This window comes from Crinia signifera, chromosome 4 (assembly GCF_055691185.1).
Source record: "Crinia signifera chromosome 4, ASM5569118v1, whole genome shotgun sequence".
Classification (NCBI taxonomy): domain Eukaryota; kingdom Metazoa; phylum Chordata; class Amphibia; order Anura; family Myobatrachidae; genus Crinia; species Crinia signifera.
Genome location: NC_139220.1, coordinates 284,063,754 through 284,085,090, shown reverse-complemented (window position 1 = coordinate 284,085,090; position 21,337 = coordinate 284,063,754). Strand labels below are relative to the sequence as shown.

The following is a 21,337-nucleotide window of genomic DNA, read 5'->3' as shown; positions in this document are numbered from 1 at the left end:
GATTGGAGGAGTAGAGAAGACAGCGCTACATTGGTAAAAATCATAAAACACACTTTACTTTTAAAAACATTTGATGAATTCATACGATGGTTTGATACAACTTTTTTGAGCAGAACCATAAAAACACCCCTGTACATTTCTAAAATCAAATTATTTTTTGGGGAAGGCACCTGTAAATTGCAAGAATAATACAACATTATACACATCCGGGATTTACAGTCAATGAAAAACTAATTTCATGAATTTCGGACAACAGTCACTGTGTACAGATGGGAAGCTTCGGACAGATGGGGGTACATTAATGTAAGGTCAGAAAGAAGAGCCGAATGCTCTCCATAGCAGCCAGGTGCTCCAATTTGATTGGCTGCTGTGGGCCTTTCTGCCTTAACAGTTTTGTCCCTACAACCAATTGGAGAAACACAGCTAGACCTGAAGGATACAGAGCAAACAAACCACATAAACACAAATATTTACATGGATCAGGCTGGTGCTAGCACTGGAAGGACGGAGGGGGTAAAAGAGCACCTCATATTACACCAACTCCCCATTAAATGAAGAGACGACTGTAACTAATAACAAATATAAGATAACAGAGTGATAAAATCAATGCTCAGGAGAGTCATAGCAGCACAATGTGAGGACCATGAAGACTCTGCAGCAACAAGCAGAGCAGCCACTAGGGGGCTGCATGAGCTGCTCCCTGGGTCCTATTATAAAAGTGAGTTGAAGCCCTTGGAGATTAATCACAGTACCGGCAGTAAAACGGAGGCACCCAGCTTCTCCAGCTTATAGTGGGAGCTGGGCTTGGAAATAAGGCACAAGGAGGTTTAAAAACAAAAATCAATGACAAAGTCTTTAGTTGCCCCCACAGGGAGACGTTATACCAGCTATTGCACGTAGATTCATGGCTTCTCCCATGTCACATTGTCACTGCATGGTTAAAAGCCGAGTGGGTGGTGGGTGACACAAGACGCTGCAGCCAGCTCCTTGCAGAACTCCTCCAGGACCACCACTCCCCGGCACAGGGTTTCATGAGCCAACCTGCGGGTAGGAATACAGATAAATACGGCGGATATGTCACAGGGCAATTACTGTGTATGTGGCTCCTGGCTACATGCAACATTATATAGTGTTCTAACAGTAAACTAAATAAGGTAATAATACACCACTGTATGAGCAGTACACAGACAGCAAGTGACAACCTGCTATATGAGAACATGTAACGCCTCAGCGCAGGTCGCCAGGCCTTAAAAGGAGAATGGGGGAGGGGGGGTAATCTTCCTCAAAGTAAATGATAAATTCATATAAAAGATTGTATCTTTACAAATGTCATTAGCAGCCAGGCTCCTAGATAACTGTCCCAACGTGTTTACAATACAACAATGGAGGAGATGCCACATAGTGCTCCGTGTAGCCGCTATTAGTGGCTGTACTCACGGCTCATCCGGTGTTTCCCCCAGCAATTGTCGTCTCACAAGACGCAGCATCTCCTGGAAATTGGACACTCTCAAAGATCGCTGAGCAAGGTCTCCAACCACCTAGGGAATTATTTTTTAAATAAAAAAATTGATTAAGAATAGAAAAGTAGAGACACCACCAGAGAAAAGTGGGTGCATAGGAGGGTACAGCGGAGGAAAGCGGATGTACAGGAGGGAGGGCACTTGAGAGGAAAGCTGGTGTATAGGAGAGGAAAGCGGGAGTATAGGAGAGCACCGGAGAGGAAAGCAGGTGTACAGGAGGAGAGCACCGGAGAGGAAAGCGAGTGTACAGGAGGAGAGCACCGGAGAGGAAAGCAGGTGTACAGGAGGAGAGCACCGGAGAGGAAAGCAGGTGTACAGGAGGAGAGCACCAGAGAGGAAAGCAGGTGTACAGGAGGAGAGCACCGGAGAGGAAAGCGAGTGTACAGGAGGAGAGCACCAGAGAGGAAAGCAGGTGTACAGGAGGAGAGCACCGGAGAGGAAAGCGAGTGTACAGGAGGAGAGCACCAGAGAGGAAAGCAGGTGTACAGGAGGAGAGCACCGGAGAGGAAAGCGAGTGTACAGGAGGAGAGCACCAGAGAGGAAAGCAGGTGTACAGGAGGAGAGCACCGGAGAGGAAAGCGAGTGTACAGGAGGAGAGCACCAGAGAGGAAAGCAGGTGTACAGGAGGAGAGCACCGGAGAGGAAAGTGGGTGTACATGAGAGGAAAGCGGGAGTATAGGAAAGCACCGGAGAGGAAACCGGGTGTACAGGAGGAGAGCACCGGAGAGTAAAGCTGGTGTACAGGAGAGGAAAGCGGGTGTATAGGAGGGCACTGTAGAGGAGAGCAGGTGTACAGGAGGAGAGCACCGGACAGGAAAGTGGGTGTACAGGAGAGGAAAGCGGGTGTATAGGAGGGCACAGGAGAGGAAAGCAGGTATATCGGAGGACACAGGAGAGGAAAGAGGGTGTATAGGAGAGCACAGGAGAGGAAAGCGGGTGTATAGGAGGACACAGGAGAGGAAAGCGGGTGTATAGGAGGACACAGGAGAGGAAAGCGGGTGTATAGGAGGACACAGGAGAGGAAAGTGGGTGTATAGGAAAGCACAGGAGAGGAAAGCGGGTATATAGGAGGAGAGCACCAGAGAGGAAAGCAGGTGTATAGTAGGGCACAGGAGAGGAAAGAGGTTGTACAGGAGGAGAGCACAGGAGAGGAAAGTGGGTGTATAGGAAAGCGGGTGTATAAGAGGAGAGCACCAGAGAGGAAAGCAGATGTGCAGGAGGGCACAGGAGAGGAAAGCAGGTATATCGGAGGACACAGGAGAGAAAACCTGGTGTATAGGAGAGCACAGGAGAGGAAAGCTGATGTATAGGAGGAGAGCACCGGAGAGGAAAGCGGGTGTATAGGAGGGCACAGGAGAGGAAAGCAAGTTTATAGGAGGGCATAGGAGAGGAAAGCGGGTGAATAGGAGGGCATAGGAGAGGAAAGCAGGTTTATAGGAGGGCATAGCAGAGGAAAGCGGGTGAAAAGGAGAGGACCAGAGAGGAAAGCAGGTGTACAGGAGGGCACAAGAGAGAAAACCTGGTGTATAGAAGAGCACAGGAGAGGAAAGCGGGTGTACATGAGGGCACAGGAGAGGAGAGCGAATGTATAGGAGGGCAGAGGAGAGGAACGCAGGTTTATAGGAGGGCATAGGAGAGGAAAGCGGGTGAATAGGAGAGGACCAGAGAGGAAAGCGGGTGTACAGGAGGGCACAAGAGAGAAAACCTGGTGTATAGAAGAGCACAGGAGAGAAAAGCGGGTGTACAGGAGGGCACAGGAGAGGAAAGTGGTTGTACAGGAGGGCACAGGAGAGAAAGTTACTGCAGGTACTCACTCACCCGTACAAGCACAGAGAAGAGAGTGCGGGCCCCTGGGGTCAGATTAATGAAGGGATCCAGAAGATATTCCCGGATATGCGGATGAGGGAAGAGGGCAATGCGGGTGAGCAAGGATGTGACTTGTAAATTCACTTCATAGGGCTGCAAAACACAACAGTAGTCAGAGTTAGAGGGTGATGGGAAGAGATCCCAATCAAGCCGTAATTGTATAGTAAATGGTAAGAAAGACGGCATAGAAAGTAGTGACTGAAGTGGAGGAACCAAACCTGTGGGGGAGATTTAACACATTAACCAATCAGCTTCTGTCATTTTTCTAGTACAGCCTATACATTAACAGAAAGTCGTCTGTTGGTACTTTATCTCTCTCCAAGATGTAATAACTCTCCCCTATGTGAGAAGGGGAATTAATTTTCAAGATGGGATTTGAGAGAAAACCCATCAGTGGTGCAGTGGAATATTATACCCATCTCCAGTGCACAGACCATACTGTGGGAGGGACATCAGACCCACAGCCAGTAGAATACATGAACTGTTACCTGATCCAGGATACTCCCCAACCGATTAAACAGGATCTCCAGGAAGTGTCCCTCATAGAATTCCTGTCCTGGGCCTTCTGTGCTCAGGGGTTGGGGGGACCCTGGCCATCCCCAGTGTGACGACTGCTGGCGGCAACTTCGGTACTGTGCACATAGGGTAAAAAACATTACAGGTGTCACACAAGTCATCACCAGGGTACAGCAGTTATTTTAAGGAAAAGAGAAAGAAATTGGTCTGCACACTACTATATTTTGCCTTATAATCTATTACTTTTGTGGGATTTATGATGGTACCGCTCTATTTCCCAATTGGTTTCTCCATCCAATGGCTCCTACCTGTCACAGAACTATTGTGTTACATGTAGTGCACCGGGCTCCCTTGACACTGTGTGACACATTCAGATCCTGTCATGTCACAGAACTATTGTGTTACATGTAGTGCACCAGGGTCCTGTGACGCTGTGCTGTGTGGCACATTCAGATCCTGTCAGGTCACAGAACTATTGTGTTACATGTAGTGCACCAGCCTCCTGTGACGCTGTGCTGTGTGACACATTCAGATCCTGTCATGTCACAGAACTATTGTGTTAAATGTAGTGCACCAGGGTCCTGTGACGCTGTGCTGTGTGGCACATTCAGATCCTGTCAGGTCACAGAACTATTGTGTTACATGTAGTGCACCAGGGTCCTGTGACGCTGTGCTGTGTGACACATTCAGATCCTGTCATGTCACAGAACTATTGTGTTACATGTAGTGCACCAGGCTCATGTGATGCTGTGCTGTGTGACATATGAAGATACACATAAGGCACACTACATACACATAAGATACACATAAGGCACACTACAGGTATAACTATATGACAATGTAATAGTGCTGCCACTAGGTATATGAATATACACCTCTCACCTGTACCAGGGCATCCTGTAGGTAAGTGTCAAACCCTGTGTCTGAGGATTTCATGTCTTCAGGAACAAGTGACAGGAAACTGGGGAGGAGAGGACAGAGTACAACTTTACTAATGCATGACAACCCTTTCATTTTCTGGTATCCTTCAGTAGCCAATCACTGTATTTGTTCTATCCCACTCTCCTCTCAGGCTGGTCTAGACCCTCTCCCAATCATCCAGGTATCCCTCTCCCAATCATCCAGGTATCCCTCTGCATATTTCCTTATCTCCTCACACTGCTCTGTCCCCACACACTACACACCTCTATGCTGGTTATCCCCTATCCTGTATTACACCACCTCTTCACACTGCTCTGTCCCCACACACTACACACCTCTATGCTGGCTATCCCCTATCCTGTATTACACCACCACCTCACACTGCTCTATCCCCACAGACTACACACCTCTATGCTGGTTATCCCCTATCCTGTATTACACCACCTCTTCACACTGCTCTGTCCCCACACACTACACACCTCTATGCTGGCTATCCCCTATCCTGTATTACACCACCACCTCACACTGCTCTATCCCCACAGACTACACACCTCTATGCTGCTATCCCCATACCCGGTATTACACCACCTCTTCACACTGCTCTGTCCTCGCAGACTACACACCTCTATGCTGCTATCCCCTATCCTGTATTACACCTCCTCCTCACACTGCTCTATCCCCACAGACTACACACCTCTATGCTGCTATCCCCTATCCTGTATTACACCACCTCCTCACACTGTTCTATCCCCACAGACTACACACCTCTATGCTGGTTATCCCCTATCCTGTATAACACCACCTCCTCACACTGCTCTGTCCTCACAGACTACACACCTCTATGCTGCTATCCCCTACCCTGTATTACACCACCTCCTCACACTGCTCTATCCCCACACACTACACACCTCTATGCTGCTATCCCCTACCCTGTATTACACCACCACCTCACACTGCTCTATCCCCACAGACTACACACCTCTATGCTGCTATCCCCCATCATGTATTATACCACCTCCTCACACTGCTCTATCCCCACAGACTACACACCTCTATGCTGCTATCCCCATACCATGTATTACACCACCTCCTCACACTGCCCTGTCCCCACACACTATACAATGCTATGCTGCTATCCCCTACCCTGTATCACACCACCTCCTCACACTGCTCTGTCCCCACACACTACACACCTCTATGCTGCTATCCCCTACCCTGTATTACACCACCTCCTCACACTGCCCTGTCCCCACACACTACACAACGCTATGCTGCTATCCCCTATCCTGTATCACACCACCTCCTCACACTGCTCTATCCATACAGACTACACACCTCTATGCTGCTATCCCCTATCCTGTATTACACCACCTCCTCACACTGCTTTATCCCCACAGACTACACACCTCTATGCTTCTATCCCCTATCCTGTATCACACCACATCCTCACACTGCTCTATCCCCACAGACTACACACCTCTATGCTGCTATCCCCTACCCTGTATTACACCACCTCCTCACATTGGTCTGTCCCCACAGACTACACACCTCTATGCTGCTATCCCCTATCCTCTATCACACCACCTCCTCACACTGCTCTATCCCCACAGACTACACACCTCTATGCTGCTATCCCCTACCCTGTATTACACCACCTCCTCATGCTGCTCTATTCCCACAGACTACACACCTCTATGCTGCTATCCCCTATCCTGTATTACACCACCTCCTCACACTGCTTTATCCCCACAGACTACACACCTCTATGCTGCTATCCCCAACCCTGTATAACACCACCTCCTCACACTGCTCTATCCCCACAGAATACACACCTATATGCTGCTATCCCCTATCCTGTATTACACCACCTCCTCACACTGCTTTATCCCCACAGACTACACACCTCTATGCTGCTATCCCCTATCCTGTATTACACCACCACCTCACACTGCTCTATCCCCACAGACTACACACCTCTATGCTGCTATCCCCTATCCTGTATCACACCACCTCCTCACACTGCTCTATCCATACAGACTACACACCTCTATGCTGCTATCCCCTATCCTGTATTACACCACCTCCTCACACTGCTTTATCCCCACAGACTACACACCTCTATGCTGCTATCCCCTATCCTGTATCACACCACCTCCTCACATTGGTCTGTCCCCACACACTATACACCTCTATGCTGCTATCCCCTATCCTGTATCACACCACCTCCTTACATTGGTCTGTCCCCACACACTACACACCTCTATGCTGCTATACCCTATCCTGTATTACACCACCTCCTCACACTGCTTTATCCCCACAGACTACACACCTCTATGCTGCTATCCCCAACCCTGTATTACACCACCTCCTCACACTGCTCTATCCCTGCAGACTACACACCTCTATGCTGCTATCCCCTACCCTGTATTACACCACCTCCTCACATTGGTCTGTCCCCACACACTACACACCTCTATGCTGCTATCACCTATCCTGTATCACACCACCTCCTCACACTGCTCTATCCCCACAGACTACACACCTCTATGCTGCTATCCCCAACCCTGTATTACACCACCTCCTCAGACTGCTCTATCCCCACAGACTACACACCTCTATGCTGCTATCCCCTATCCTGTATTACACCACCTCCTCACACTGCTCTATCCCCACAGACTACACACCTCTATGCTGCTATCCCCAACCCTGTATCACACCACCTCCTCACACTGCTTTATCCCCACAGACTACACACCTCTATGCTGCTATCCCCAACCCTGTATTACACCACCTCCTCACACTGCTCTATCCCCACAGAATACACACCTCTATGCTGCTATCCCCTATCCTGTATTACACCACCTCCTCACACTGCTTTATCCCCACAGAATACACACCTCTATGCTGCTATCCCCTATCCTGTATCACACCACCTCCTCACATTGGTCTGTCCCCACACACTACACACCTCTATGCTGCTATCCCCTATCCTGTATCACACCACCTCCTTACATTGGTCTGTCCCCACACACTACACACCTCTATGCTGCTATCCCCTATCCTGTATCACACCACCTCCTCACACTGCTCTATCCCCACAGACTACACACCTCTATGCTGCTATCCCCTACCCTGTATTACACCACCTCCTCACACTGCTCTATCCCCACAGACAACACACCTCTATGCTGCTATCCCCTATCCTGTATCACACCACCACCTCACACTGCTCTATCCCCACAGACTACACACCTCTATGCTGCTATCCCCTATCCTGTATTACACCACCTCCTCACACTGCTCTATCCCCACACTACACACCTCTATGCTGCTATCCCCTAACCTGTATTACACCACCTCCTCACATTGGTCTGTCCCCACACACTACACACCTCTATGCTGCTATCCCCTATCCTGTATTACACCACCTCCTCACACTGCTCTATCCCCACACTACACACCTCTATGCTGCTATCCCCTAACCTGTATTACACCACCTCCTCACATTGGTCTGTCCCCACACACTACACACCTCTATGCTGCTATCCCCTATCCTGTATTACACCACCTCCTCACATTGGTCTGTCCCCACACACTACACACCTGTATGCTGCTATCCCCTATCCTGTATTACACCACCTCCTCACACTGCTCTATCCCCACACACTACACACTCTCCTAGTCATCTAGAAATAAGTCCCCCCGCCCCATTTGTCCTCACCTCTTCACGCTTTGTTCTGTACCCGCAGCCTCCCCACCTCTATGCTGGTTTCTTCCAGTAAGGCTCATCCCAGTGTCCGGGAAACCATCTGTAAAATACGGGTCTTCTTCCAGCTCACTGCAGGAGATGATATGCATAAAAGTGATACACTTATCTAAGCAGTACTAACCTAAGATCTAAGTCACTGTACATACAGTAGTAGCTAATATAACCAAGTAAACATTATTAGTGCAGTGTACATTATTAGTGTCATGCTGTGGGACCACCACCGGACAGATGGACGGATGGAGGGAGACCTATCTACGGGTTTCGAGATAGGTAAGTATCTATATGAAAGGGCTCTGTGTGTATTAAAGTTTGATTATTCTGGTGTCGTGTTTATTTTACTATTTGTATTGCTATGGAACTACAAGTTCCTGCTGGCCCTTTAATGCCCCGCATGCTGGGTCTTGTGGTTCTCCAAGTCCCTGTATGCAGGGGAGGTTTGCCTGGACTCATAGTTCTACAGCAATGTACAATATTTTTTTCTATTTTTACACCATTTATCAGCCCGGTGCTCACTGCCCAGGGGCACCGGGGACAGCCCCAGGCTTCAGCCTGGGCAGGTAAATTCTGGAGTTGGGGGGACCCCTTCATTTGGGGGCCCTCACTCCCCTAGGACCCCTGCTCAGGCTGACCGGTCAGGGGGATAATGTTTTGGCCGCGGGACCTTATATAATAAGTGTCCCCTGGCTGTGACATTACCCTGCTGGCTGGTTGGGCCTGGTGCTGGTTTTTAAAATACGGGGGACCCCTATTGATTTTCTCCCCGTATTTTGGGAACCAGGACCGGCCCTTGGACCTGGTTTTTCAGATACGGGGGACCCCTATTCATTTTCTCCCCCGTAGTTTGGGAACCAGGACCGGCCCTTGGACCTGGTTTTAAAATATAAGGGGAACCCCCAACATGATTGTTTCCCTGTTTTTTTAAAACCAGGACCAGCTCTTTGAGCCTGGGGCTGGACACACTGTTTTTTGAAATTATTATTTTATTTTTTTACACTGAAGCCTGCATGGATCGGACTGATCCGTGCAGGCTTCTACCAAATACGCCAGGAAAATTAAGTGTATTTTCCTGGCGTATTTGGCCTGCAATTAGCCGCCATTTACCGCTAATTTTCAATACGACCGCTAAGTAAATTAGGAATCACCATTCTTTTTAATGGTGATTTCTATTTGTATACTGTTGATGGCGTATACATGTGCCATGAATACAAATTTATGTACTTTCGAGATAGTAAATCCCGAAAATACAAATTCGTAAAAAAATAGGTGTATTTTTGTATATAAATACACCTATTTTTTATGAATTTAGCTTAGTAAATATCCCCCATAATCTCATATGATTGTGAGGTGGCAAAGTACAGGTGATAAAGTACAGGTGATTTCAGTATAACTATTTGCTGCACTGTACAAGGCAGTGATAGCAGGATGCATGGATTAGCATTACCCAGCAATGAGGTGTATCACCTCTGCTGTCACCCATGTGCCTGTGTATTGGACTTGTGATGAGAGAGTCATCACTAATACTGCAGTGTGAGTACAGTGCCCTGCTTCTACTTGTACTCGGGGCCCTGGTTTGGGGTATCACAGTGCTGGGCTCATCTGCTACAAATCTGGTGAGAGGAAGGTGAAAGGTGTACCTGGTAAGCGGCTGGGAAGTCTCCTGTATGATAATGTAGGGTGGAGGCTCCTCATTGCATAGCCAGAACCTCAACCAGAAGTTGTGTGTTTTGCTCACAAGTCCTGTCACATTGTTGTACACTACTGGGTGATGTTACATACTAGCGCCAGCCAATCATATCCCCTTAACGTAAGACTGATCTAGGTAACTGATGTGGTCAGGAAGTATAGCTTTCATTACTGAAGGTGCAATGACCATTCCATCACTAAGGACATTTGCCTTCCTCTAGGCTGACACAGATGTGCAAGAATGGTGAACTCACTCTGTGCCTTCAAAGGCTTCGCTGTCATGTGCCCGACTCTCCTCGTTAGCTGCTGCCAGGTACCCACGTGTCTCCATGTTACGGAGAATCAGGCTGTACATGCCAATCTCCAGCGGTAACTGGAGAATCTCCTCAAACAGCCGCAGTGACCCGAGACTTATCTGAAGAAAGATAAAACATCCCGTGTATCAATCTCTTATCCTATCAATACCAGAAACCAGTGGACAGACACAATACTGCACAGTGTAATCTATGTGCAAAGCTCCATTCCACATCAGTACAGACCAGTGATATAAGCAGTCCTGAGAGCCAGGGTACACTGACATAGGTAACATTGGGGAAGATGTATTAAGTCTGGTGAAGAGTTAAACTGGAGATAAAGTGGAAGGAGATATCGCACCAGCCAATCAACTCCCAACTGCCATATTTCAAACACAGCTGATTGGCTGGTGCGTTATCTCCTTCCACTTAATCTTCAGTTTAACTCTTCACCAGGCTTAATACATCTGCCACATTATGAGGAATTCTGCATTAGAGTAAGGAGTGAAGAAAAATCCTGTTATCCCAGAACCGTTTCCCTGCCATTTAGGTCATTGTGTAATTGGTGTATCTGACGTGCATTAGTCCCATATGCATAAGGCAGTATGAGGCTTCTGGGTATGCCCGTGTGGCAGTGAGACAGGTGGTTGCGTTACCTCATCAGACAGGTGGTTACACCTCTGGATGAGCCGGGCTCGGAGCTGTGGGCTTCCGTCACTCTTCTTCTCTGGGCCTCTGTCCTCTCCCAGCAGGAACGCGAGGAGCTGATACAGGAGTTGGGTTGAGCGCACGCGCTGGAGCAGTGCAGTGAGCAGAGCCGTGCTCCGCAGGATACTCAGCTCTGATCTGGAGAGAGACCAAACACGGCTCAGTCTGTTCTGTTGACCTGTGTTTATAATTCCAGACGCTTCACTAAACCACATCAGTCTCTCATCCACTCAAACACATAATTCCAGCATGGACTGCTCACACAAAGGCAAACTGTATTATCCCACCACCTCCATAACCATCCTCCCAGCCTCCGCATCAATGGACACTCACACCTCAAGCAGCCCCTCTTGTAGAGTCTGCCGCAGGTAGCCCTCCATGATGGAAATTGCTATTGATGCTGCAACCATCTAAAGGAAGATGATAGAGGGTTAGGTGGACATGGCAGTCAGCAGGTAGCACCAGTGACGTGTATCTGACAGATAGGGTGGGGGTCCACGGTCTGATGGTCTCACCTGATGGGACTCCTGTAGCAGACAGTCACAGTACTCCACCCAGCAGAGGAACCTCCGCACAGCAGACACTTCTGGAGGAATGGCATCTAAGTCCTCACTGCTGACCTCCAACCTGCAGACCAAAGTGAAAGGCACACTTAGGACCCTTATAACCATAACATAATTGTGGAGGTGGAAATGCGTGGAGGGACGGCATTTCCCCTGCCAGGAACATCTACAGTGCGGCGACTCTGACCTCCAGTCCGTGCCCTCCTGGGCTGTGATGTCGCATGGATGAGTGTTTAGGGGAATACTATTGTGCAGCTCACACAGCCGTTCCGTCACTTGCTGGCTTAGGTCACTCTGTGCAATGAGGCGAGCAGAGGTCTCCTCCTGAGCAGTACGAAGAACCCCGAGGAGAGCCTCCCGGGCACATACTGCCAGCCGGCCTTTCTGTGACTGAGAGGAATATGACACGTTAGACCAGGCATGTCAAAACTATGGCCCTCCAGCTGTTGTGAAACTACACACCCCAGCATGCCTTGTAATAGTTTTAGCATTCCTTGATAGCAATACTGTGGCAAGGCATCATGGGACTTGTAGTTTCACAGCTGGATGGCTATAATTTGGAAATGCGTGGGTTAGACAGAAGAGCACTCCCTCCATATCCTCCCCAGCGGCATCTCTTATACTTCCGCCTGTCTTCCAACTGTCCACATCTAATGGCCATTACACAATGCACCATCTAGGTCAGGGCTGGGCGACAGTTGCCCTCCAGCTGTTGATGAACTACACATCCCAGGATGCTTTGCATTAGTTTTGCTATGTTGCCATGCTGAAACTGATGCAAGGCATGCTGGGATGTGTGGTTCATCAACATCTGGAGGGCCGCTATTGCCCAGCCCTGATCTAGGTGTACACTACTGCAATCTTATTCTGCCTCTATGAACAAAGCCTGTATTTCCTCTATGGAAACAAGAAAAACATTTTGATGATATAACAAAGACTGTGCAGCATAAGAGAAACCTAGATTTCTGGTCACTTACCAATAACACAGATGTATTATATCTACTGCTGTATGTACTTATCAAACTGGCTAACAGCGTACATTGCTGTGTGACTGCACACATGCCTTTATCTCTATGATGTCATCCTTCTTGTATATTAAACATGAAATGTATCATCTTATTACTTGTAGGAAAACCTGTAGACTATTAGCAAAAACATTTAGAACATTGAAGTGGCTAGACACGGCCGTTTAGACCAAGCTGTCTGGAAATAAATGGCTCTGTGGAGATTTAACAACCAATAAAGAACAAATGAGAATTTTTCCATTATATTCCAAAAATGCAGTCCACCAGACACTACTATGCGAGCACGGTCATTGGCTGACTACAGGAATCAGCATAAAGCATACAGTCCTCCTAGTGTGTGTGCTTCCTGCCCTAGGGGGTTATTCTAGTTCACTCTGACAAAATCCTTCTTAGATGGACAAAACCATGTGCACTGCAGGGGGCAGATGTAACATGTGCAGAGAGAATTAGATTTGGGTGAGTTATTTTGTTTCTGTGCAGGGAAAATACTGGCTGCTTTTATTTTTACACTGCAATATAGAGCTCACTTTGAAGTAAAACTGCACCCAAATCTAACTCTCTCTCTGCACAAGTATATTCAGATCTGAGTGCAGTACAAATTTGTTTGGAAAATGGGCAAAACCATGTGCACTGCAGGTGGGGAAAATGGAACATGTGCAGAGAGAGTTAAATGTGGGTGAGGTGTGTTGAAACTGAAATCTAAATTGCTGGATTTACCCTGCACAGAAACAAAATAACTCACACAAATCTAACTCTCTCTGCACGTTACATCTGCCCCACCTGCAGTGCACATGGTTTTGCCCATTTTCAAAACAAATCTGTACTGCGATCAGATCTGAATAAGGGCCATGGTTTTGACCATTTGAGAAGGAATTTGCCAGAAGGAGTGAACCAGAATAATCCCCCTAGACTCGGACAGGAAGAGGACACACCACTGTGGTATGGCTGCTTCTCACTGTTGGCTCGGGGTTGTCAGTGGCTGTTGCACGCTACAAGCCTGCCTCCTGGTCCTCAGGAACTGTTAGGGGAGATTCCATCCTATAATCTAGTTACCTGACACAGGCACAGTCTCAATAAAGCTTTGAATAAGGTCTGTTTAGGTTTGCGGTTGGAGGGTTCCGTTGCTCCTTCGTCCTCTGCCTTAGTGCACAAAGCTTCCTTCACGTTCTCACTCTGTAACAAGAGCACAGAGTAAAGTACAGTCAGTGAGCAGCTGCCATGGGCCCAGCCATGTGCTATGACAAAGCAATGCCGCACATATCATTTTCAACAGAAGTTACAGATATATTGGGAGACTGGACAGAAATAAGGCAAACTGGACAAACTCTATATATGGATGAATTGTATATACATATAGAGCAGATGGTTCTGTACCTCTAGAACATGGATTAGAAGCGAGGGGTCTTTCTCCAGTTTACTGCAGATAGATGTTAAGAACTGCAATTCTTCCCTATTTGCGGTGACCCCAACAGTGTCTCCTCCCAGTGCGATCAGCTTCTGCAAACAGATCATCGTACAATGGTGTGAGAACACAGAGTGCTGTTACATAGAACACTGCATAAAGTGATACATACTGTAGAGAACTACACCAGGGAGCAGAGCAATGTGTTCTCACTGCACTTTATTCATCCATTCATGTACTTTATTGGAGAGGGGTTGTGCCGCAAGCAATGTGTGTGACGCCAACAAAATAAATCAGAGCAAGCAGGAATGTACAGTAAGAGGGAAGTCTGGCAGTCGTCCTGTCCTCAGAAATGGTCCCTTCATAGCTGTTCCCCATCGCAACCAATCAGAATCTACTTCTTATTTATTTAAGAACCTTCTAGAAGATGATATATAGAATCTTATTTGTTGCTACTGTGCCAGCAATCACGCCACATCCCACTATAGCACTGTGCTGTGGAGTTATCCCTAACTCATGTACTTATGCTGCCTGATGCTTGCTCTGTCTGCTTTGTATGGCCCCATGGTATATTTCAAATATTATTGTGAAGAGGATAATGGTTGCGATGTTATTAGCATCTTTACAAAAGATTACATAACTCCTGGGGCATCATTATCATTATACATTCCAAAATAGAACATAAAAAGCACAGGGTGAAGGAGTCTGTAACACTCACTTGTACAGGTCGGTGGACATTGATATAGTGCAGGAGGGGGCGCTTCACCTTGGACAGAAGACGACTGTAGAATAGGAGGACCTGTTGCCTCATCCCCGGGGGGTACTGTGGAAGGAGACAAAGAGGGGAGGGGTGCAAGAAAGAAAGAGAAAAAGAGAGAGCTTTAAAATAATGGGAAAATTCTCCCAAAATCTCTCCCTTGCTGATTCTCACACCCTATTACATTTTGCCCCAGATGTCATCACATCAGGACTCTTTGTTGTATCTAATGTACAGTTGTAGTGTGCAATGTCCAATACATATCATGTGAATGTACACACGGAGTAATGGTTAGCATTACTGCCTCACAGCATTGAGGTCATGGGTTCTATTCCCAACATGGCTCTATCTGTGTGGAGTTTGTGTATTCTTCCCGTACTTCATTTTCCTCCCACTGTCCAAAAAAATACTGGTAGGTTAATTGTCTCCCAATAAAAAAGTAACCCTAGCAAGTAAGTGTGTGACTGAACATGAGCAGACCACATGGGCCAAGTCATTTAATGCAACACCAAATGTCATGTTTCTATGTAAATGTATTTTCTGTGACACCAATGCTGGAAACTTATACTATGGGGCTGATGCTGCAGGGTTACATGTAAGAAGGTCGGAACATCTACAGCTTTGCGTACACAGAACTACATGTCCATATGCAGAACTGTGCGCAGATTTGTGAGTAGTCAGTTTAGTACTAGAGCTGTTATCATCATCAGTGCACACTGGCACCAGCTTTATCATCGGAGCATATACAGCTGGAAACAGGCATATCCATGCTTACTGACAGCGCTGCATAGTCCGCCGCTGCCTCGCCGGAGACAGCTCCATTGCAGACCAGTTATGCCACTGAAGAGAAGACTAAAATGCGCAGAACTGGGCATCAATCATACCTTTGTGTGCTTGGTACTGGTACATGTGCTGGCAAAAAACATGGTACGCCCCACATCTACTGTAGCTGTGCACGAATGGACCCCTATAGTGTTCAGCACTTGGTATAATCTGAGCTTGTTGCATCACTGCTATAATATAACATCTCTCTTACCTGTCACACCTGTACATACGTTACTAATTATTGTGCCATAAGAATGCCCCCAACACCATGTTCTATAGTGAATACCTCAGCTTTTGCCAGGGTGCAGAGAGTCTCTAGTATCTTGTGCTGTAATAGATACTCCATGCAGGGTCCTGTGTTGTCAGCGGGTCCGCCATTTTCTCCACCTCCCAAGTCCGCTCTGGTCCCCAGCTCCCTCTCCTCAAACACCAGGATGTCCAATAGCTGACGCAGCCTCCATGGGATGTCTGTGTTGCGGGCTGGACAGGACTCATCTGTAGAGAAAGACAGTCTGACATGTCCGGCAGAACCTCACTGATCTAATTCAGTTCAAGTCCAACCGTGCAGGCAGTGACACTTGTTGCAGCCACCAATGCGAAATGATGCTTATGCGAGTTCCATTCGCTTCACCTCTTCTGTTTTTAGTATAAACGGCTCGCTCACATCTAAACACTATTCTGAGCTTGTTCAAACTTTAGCAAATGCAGGAAAAGTGCAATATAAAGCTCTGGAATAAGGGCCAGTGGTGTCATTCCCACTACTGGGATTTTATCAGCCTTGATGTTGTCCTCATGTTCCTCTTATGTCTATTTACAGATACTGCTGCATACTGGACCTAGTTCTATGTAGCACACCTTAGAATATCATGAACCAAAAGCCTGATGCTGTTTCGCAGGCGGCGACGGCCTCCGCTTGTGAAAACGTTGGCATGCCGCCAACGCTGAATGGGAGGGAAGAGGCCAGGAATATCCATCATTGGACAGAGATATTCTGGTCTCTGTAATGGGCGGCTTGTGTGTCCCCCAGGATGCTGTAATGAGCCCTATAGTGTCCCATTGATCCAATGCTACGGCCGGGTCACTACTTGTAACAGCCGCCTCCTTCTGTGTTACCATACAGCGCTATCCAAGGAAGCGATAGCCACTCCAACCACATCTGAATCAGGCCCACTTATTTGCAGCCATATAAATACATGATATGTCACCAGGTCCCATGGCCAGCAGCGTGTGGGGTTACTTACCGGTGGTCTCTAGGTAGTACTGGGTCACACCTCTCCAGTGCTGTACAAATGACTGCAGCAAGTCCTGAGACGGTTCCCGCTTCGAGATAAACACAGAAATAAAGTGTCAGGGTTTAGCTCGTGGGGAGAGTGTTACTGCATTAGGCCGACCACTGAAGTTTGACAGGGCTTAGTGCGACACCTGAAATAGTTCGACATTGTTAAGGTCGAAGGGCTGAAAACTCACGTCAACCTAATGCGTGTGTCAACAACACACAAACTCCTGTCACTCTTATATGAGAAGTATATACTGGATCTGACTCTGGGGGGTAAATGTACTAAGCGTCTAAAAATTACTATGTGATGTTGCCCACAGCAACCAAATGCTTTTTATCATTTTCTAGAGTGCAATAGAGAAAGAATAGACAGAATTTAATTGGTTGCTATGGGCAACATAACCTCTTTTTGATTTTTAGAAGCTTTAGAAAATGTACCGGGGTCGAACACATCTACTGATATTTCACAGACTGCGCATCCACCAAAAACAGCAAGCGTGGCTTGTGCATGTGTCGCATAACAAGGAAACCAACCAGAAAATTCCTTTACCACTAACTACCGGCAATTAATATATAAACAGGAATAACGCCGACTGTGGAACAATATCACAAGGCAAGGGGCCGGGACGGTTCATTTTATAAAACACTTTGCTCCGTGTTTTATAAAGTCTAATGGGTTCCTCCTCATCTTTGCGGCCACCGCTTATGCTACGGAACTTACGTAGCACCATTGTCCCCTTGCGGGCTCGCGTCGCTTGTCACGCTTCGGGCTCGGTGGCTTGCCACAACTTTACTAAAGGTAATAGTTGGTGGCGTGGACACAGGAGGGTGGCGTGGACACAGGATGGTGGGGAACTTCCTTGCTGAAAATCCTTATGTAGCGGTTAACGTAACTAGTGTAAGCGGTGGCCGCAAAGATGAGGAAGTACCGTCTAATGTGTACATTCACGTGATGGCAGATCACACCGCGACAGCGCTGCTGGGAAAATACGAAAGTACCCAAATCAAGTATATACACAACTGGCAGGTTTATCCCAGCACCTTTCTTATCAATTAACCTGTGTGAAACAGGTGATGGCAGTCATACATTATGAGGGAAGTCCAGAAACAGAGCAATGTGTCCCTCCTGGAGAGGGTCATGTTGGGAGGTACAGTATGTTTATGCACTGCACCTGCGATTGCCTCACCCACACCTCATAACAGGGCTGATTGACTAAGCCTTGGAGAGTGCTTACAGTAGGAGAGAGATAAAGTAGCAGACAATCGGCTCCTGGCTGTAATTTTTCAAACACAGCCTGTAACATGGAAGCTAGGAGTCTATTACTTTATCTCCCTCACTAAACTTTAGCACTTCCCTAGACTTAGTATATCTGTCTCATTATATTATCCATGTAACCACAGTGTCACTCTAGACAGGACGTGGCTTTTAAGCAGCCCCTCTATGAGTGCGACATCATGCATGGACGCACGGAGATTACGTCAAACAAGACAAGTGACGTCACACATGACAACACGGGGGTGACGTCGTGTATGGCAGCACAGGAGGGGTGGCGCAGTGCTGCGCCCCAGGGGGCGGGGGGCATATAATAGTGTGTATTAGGCAAAGGGGCATAGGAAGCAGGGATATGAATGAATGCAGTACTTTGTGAGTAAGGTGACCGGCAGTGTCCGCTCCGCTGGCCCTCCACACTCACCGACTCGACGGCTTGCTGCAGGAAAGTTCCCAGGCGGCTCCACATTGTCTCAGCACCGGGGCCTGACCGCAGCTAGGCCTCAGCGATACCGGGGACTCATAGTTTGATTTCCCTCGGCCAGGCCTGGCCCGATCACCGGTGTTTCCTGGAGGATCACCCGTCCCGCCCTCTGCCGCTCCGCCCCTGGCCCGTGGCTGACCCGCCCGGCTGCCATGGCGCCCTAGGACTCGGGGGAAGATACTTTATATCATTGCAGGAGATTACTGAGCACATTCTCCCCACAACACATAATATATATAGTGTATATTGTCTTTCAATGTATAGATTGTTTCAGAGAATCGTCAGACGTTGCTCGCTGTACACTGCCATATACTTGTGCTATGTGTGGGGGTCAGGATTATTTAAAGCTTGGGTCTGTAATATTGTTTTTAGGTCCCCATAGACATATTACCATATATATGAAATCCTATCCACTTGACTATTGTCAGCCTACCTACAGTACAATTATGTTTTAGATCCAAAAGAATGAGCACCAGAGCTGTAGGCAAGAGGGGTAAATAGCTGTCCCCAGTCAACAAGAGCTGAGATGATAATAAATATTGGGACTAAGTAAAAACCGGACCCGGATAAGACATCGGAACGCCGGACCAGACATCAAACTCTGCATTCCGAAGCTTATAGTGTCTGGTCCGAGGGGTGTCCCATGCGGGGGGTGTCTTGTCCGGGGGGATGCCTGTGATTGCTCACACCAGGGACATGGGGAAGGGGAGATTACAGCCTCCCCGTGTGTGGTCTGGACCGTTCCAGTTTTTATTACACCCCCGGACCATGCGGTGAGGCTGTATTCTCCCCCCTCTCCTCTCCTAGGTGACAGGTGCGAGAGCAGCCTCATCAGATGGAGCACCCCCGGACAGGACACCCCCGGACCGGATACTACAAGCTCCGGAATGCAGAGTTTGATGTCCAGTCCGGCATTCCGGTGTCTTATCCGATTCCGGATTTTACCCATACCCATAAATATTACATTAGAATGATGCTTCTCACCAGCGGCGGGAGAGCAGGATCTGGGGTAGCGAAAGGCGGGGAGCCGCTACCCTGGTCCCTGCCTGCCGCTTCCCCAGATCCTGCTATAGATGCCGCTATCCCGCCTGCAGCTCTCCCTGGTTACATGTGATAAATCACATCCGATTTATCACATGTAAAAAATGCCACATCAAGTGCCAAATCTTATCAAGCTCTCCCAGGGAGCTGCCGGGGGGTGTGGATCGTATGGTCGACCCGACTTAGGTCGACAGGCACCTAGGTCGAAATGGGTGAAGGTCGACAGGTGTCTTCGTCGACATGGGTTTATGTCGACAAATGCGTTAGACGACATGGGTTAGGTCGCAAGGTCGACATGTTTTTTTTCTTCAGTTTTTTTACCCGAATGTTGACACAGTCGACATGGACACAGTTGGAAGTCAACCGCAGCCGCTCGCTTCGCTCGCAATGCTTCGGGCACACTATTTTATTCTCCCACCATGCCCTAGTAGATGGTAGGGCATGAAATACCACCTGTCGGCACATGTCGGCTCAAAAAACAGTGAATAAACCCCTGTCGACCTAACGCATTTGTCGACCTAAAACCATGTCGACCTTGTCCCATGTCGACCTTCATCCATGTTGACCTAGAACCCTGTCGACCTAATGACTGTCGACCTAAGTCGGGTCGTCAATACGACCATATCCCCTGCCGGGAAGATCAGGGGAAGTCGGGGCCGACTTTCGGCCTAATGTATGGGGTCCTATTGGAAGTCCAACCTGCCAGTCACCGAAGGCAGTCCCATTGGGAGGTGTTCCTTCCATCCTGGGCTGCCTCTTTGGCTTCCCATAGAAGCTGGCTGCATGCGTAGTACAGAGGAGGTTAAAGCTCATGTGCTGGTCCTGGTGCCTGTCATTGTACAGGCGCCGGGAACACTGCAGCAGCGGTGGCGAGGAGCGCCAGTGGAGGGGACTAAGAGAAGCGACAACAGCGGGGGTACCTGCATCACAGCCAGAGGCAGCCCCCCTCTTACCATAAGGAGCTGCCACTGATGGCAATCATAAATTAAGAGGAATGTCCAGAGACAGCATTCTGTCCCTCCTGGAATGGGTCATATCGGGAGGTATATAATTGGATAGCCTGATAGAAACATATGGACAAATGTTTATTGTAGCTAATAGGATATTGCCTTAAGGGTCTCCCAACAGAGGGTCTACTGCAGTCAACAGACACTGTCTCGACATTTGCTGGCAGCAAGTCTCATATGTACTGGCTATGTGATAACATCTACAGTAGTTATGGACTGAGCTACGAGAGCATTCTCATCCTGTGGCTGTGGATTTATATATAGGCAGTGGTTTATTTAGTGGTCACATGCTGCCAGCAGGAGTGGCATACCCCACTGCGGTATACGCCAGGGGAACCATCAAATCTGGTAGATCACTGCAGCCTTTGGAAAGTAATATTCTGCATTTGTTTCACTTATGGAATGCCACCC

General features: G+C 48.0%; 1 protein-coding gene across 2 annotated transcripts; it reads right to left on the bottom strand.

Moving 5' to 3' along the window:
* Positions 1–34: 34 nt before the first annotated feature.
* Positions 35–19,193, bottom strand: FHIP2B (FHF complex subunit HOOK interacting protein 2B). Of its 2 annotated transcripts, XM_083184814.1 has the most exons (17): positions 18,819–19,184; positions 17,090–17,168; positions 16,135–16,343; positions 14,985–15,089; positions 14,239–14,361; positions 13,918–14,037; positions 12,027–12,229; positions 11,792–11,903; positions 11,610–11,686; positions 11,225–11,414; positions 10,530–10,690; positions 8,545–8,661; positions 4,785–4,863; positions 3,875–4,018; positions 3,339–3,479; positions 1,438–1,538; positions 35–1,041 (listed from the first exon to the last, which is right to left on the bottom strand). In XM_083184814.1, exons 1-17 carry the CDS (start codon positions 18,861–18,863, stop codon positions 939–941), a joined length of 2,109 nt encoding a protein of 702 aa, XP_083040940.1. In that variant the 5' UTR covers positions 18,864–19,184; the 3' UTR covers positions 35–938. The 2 variants fall into 2 exon arrangements, with proteins under 2 accessions (XP_083040940.1, XP_083040939.1); XM_083184813.1 differs by having other exon boundaries at positions 11,792–12,229; positions 18,819–19,193.
* Positions 19,194–21,337: the final 2,144 nt, after the last annotated feature.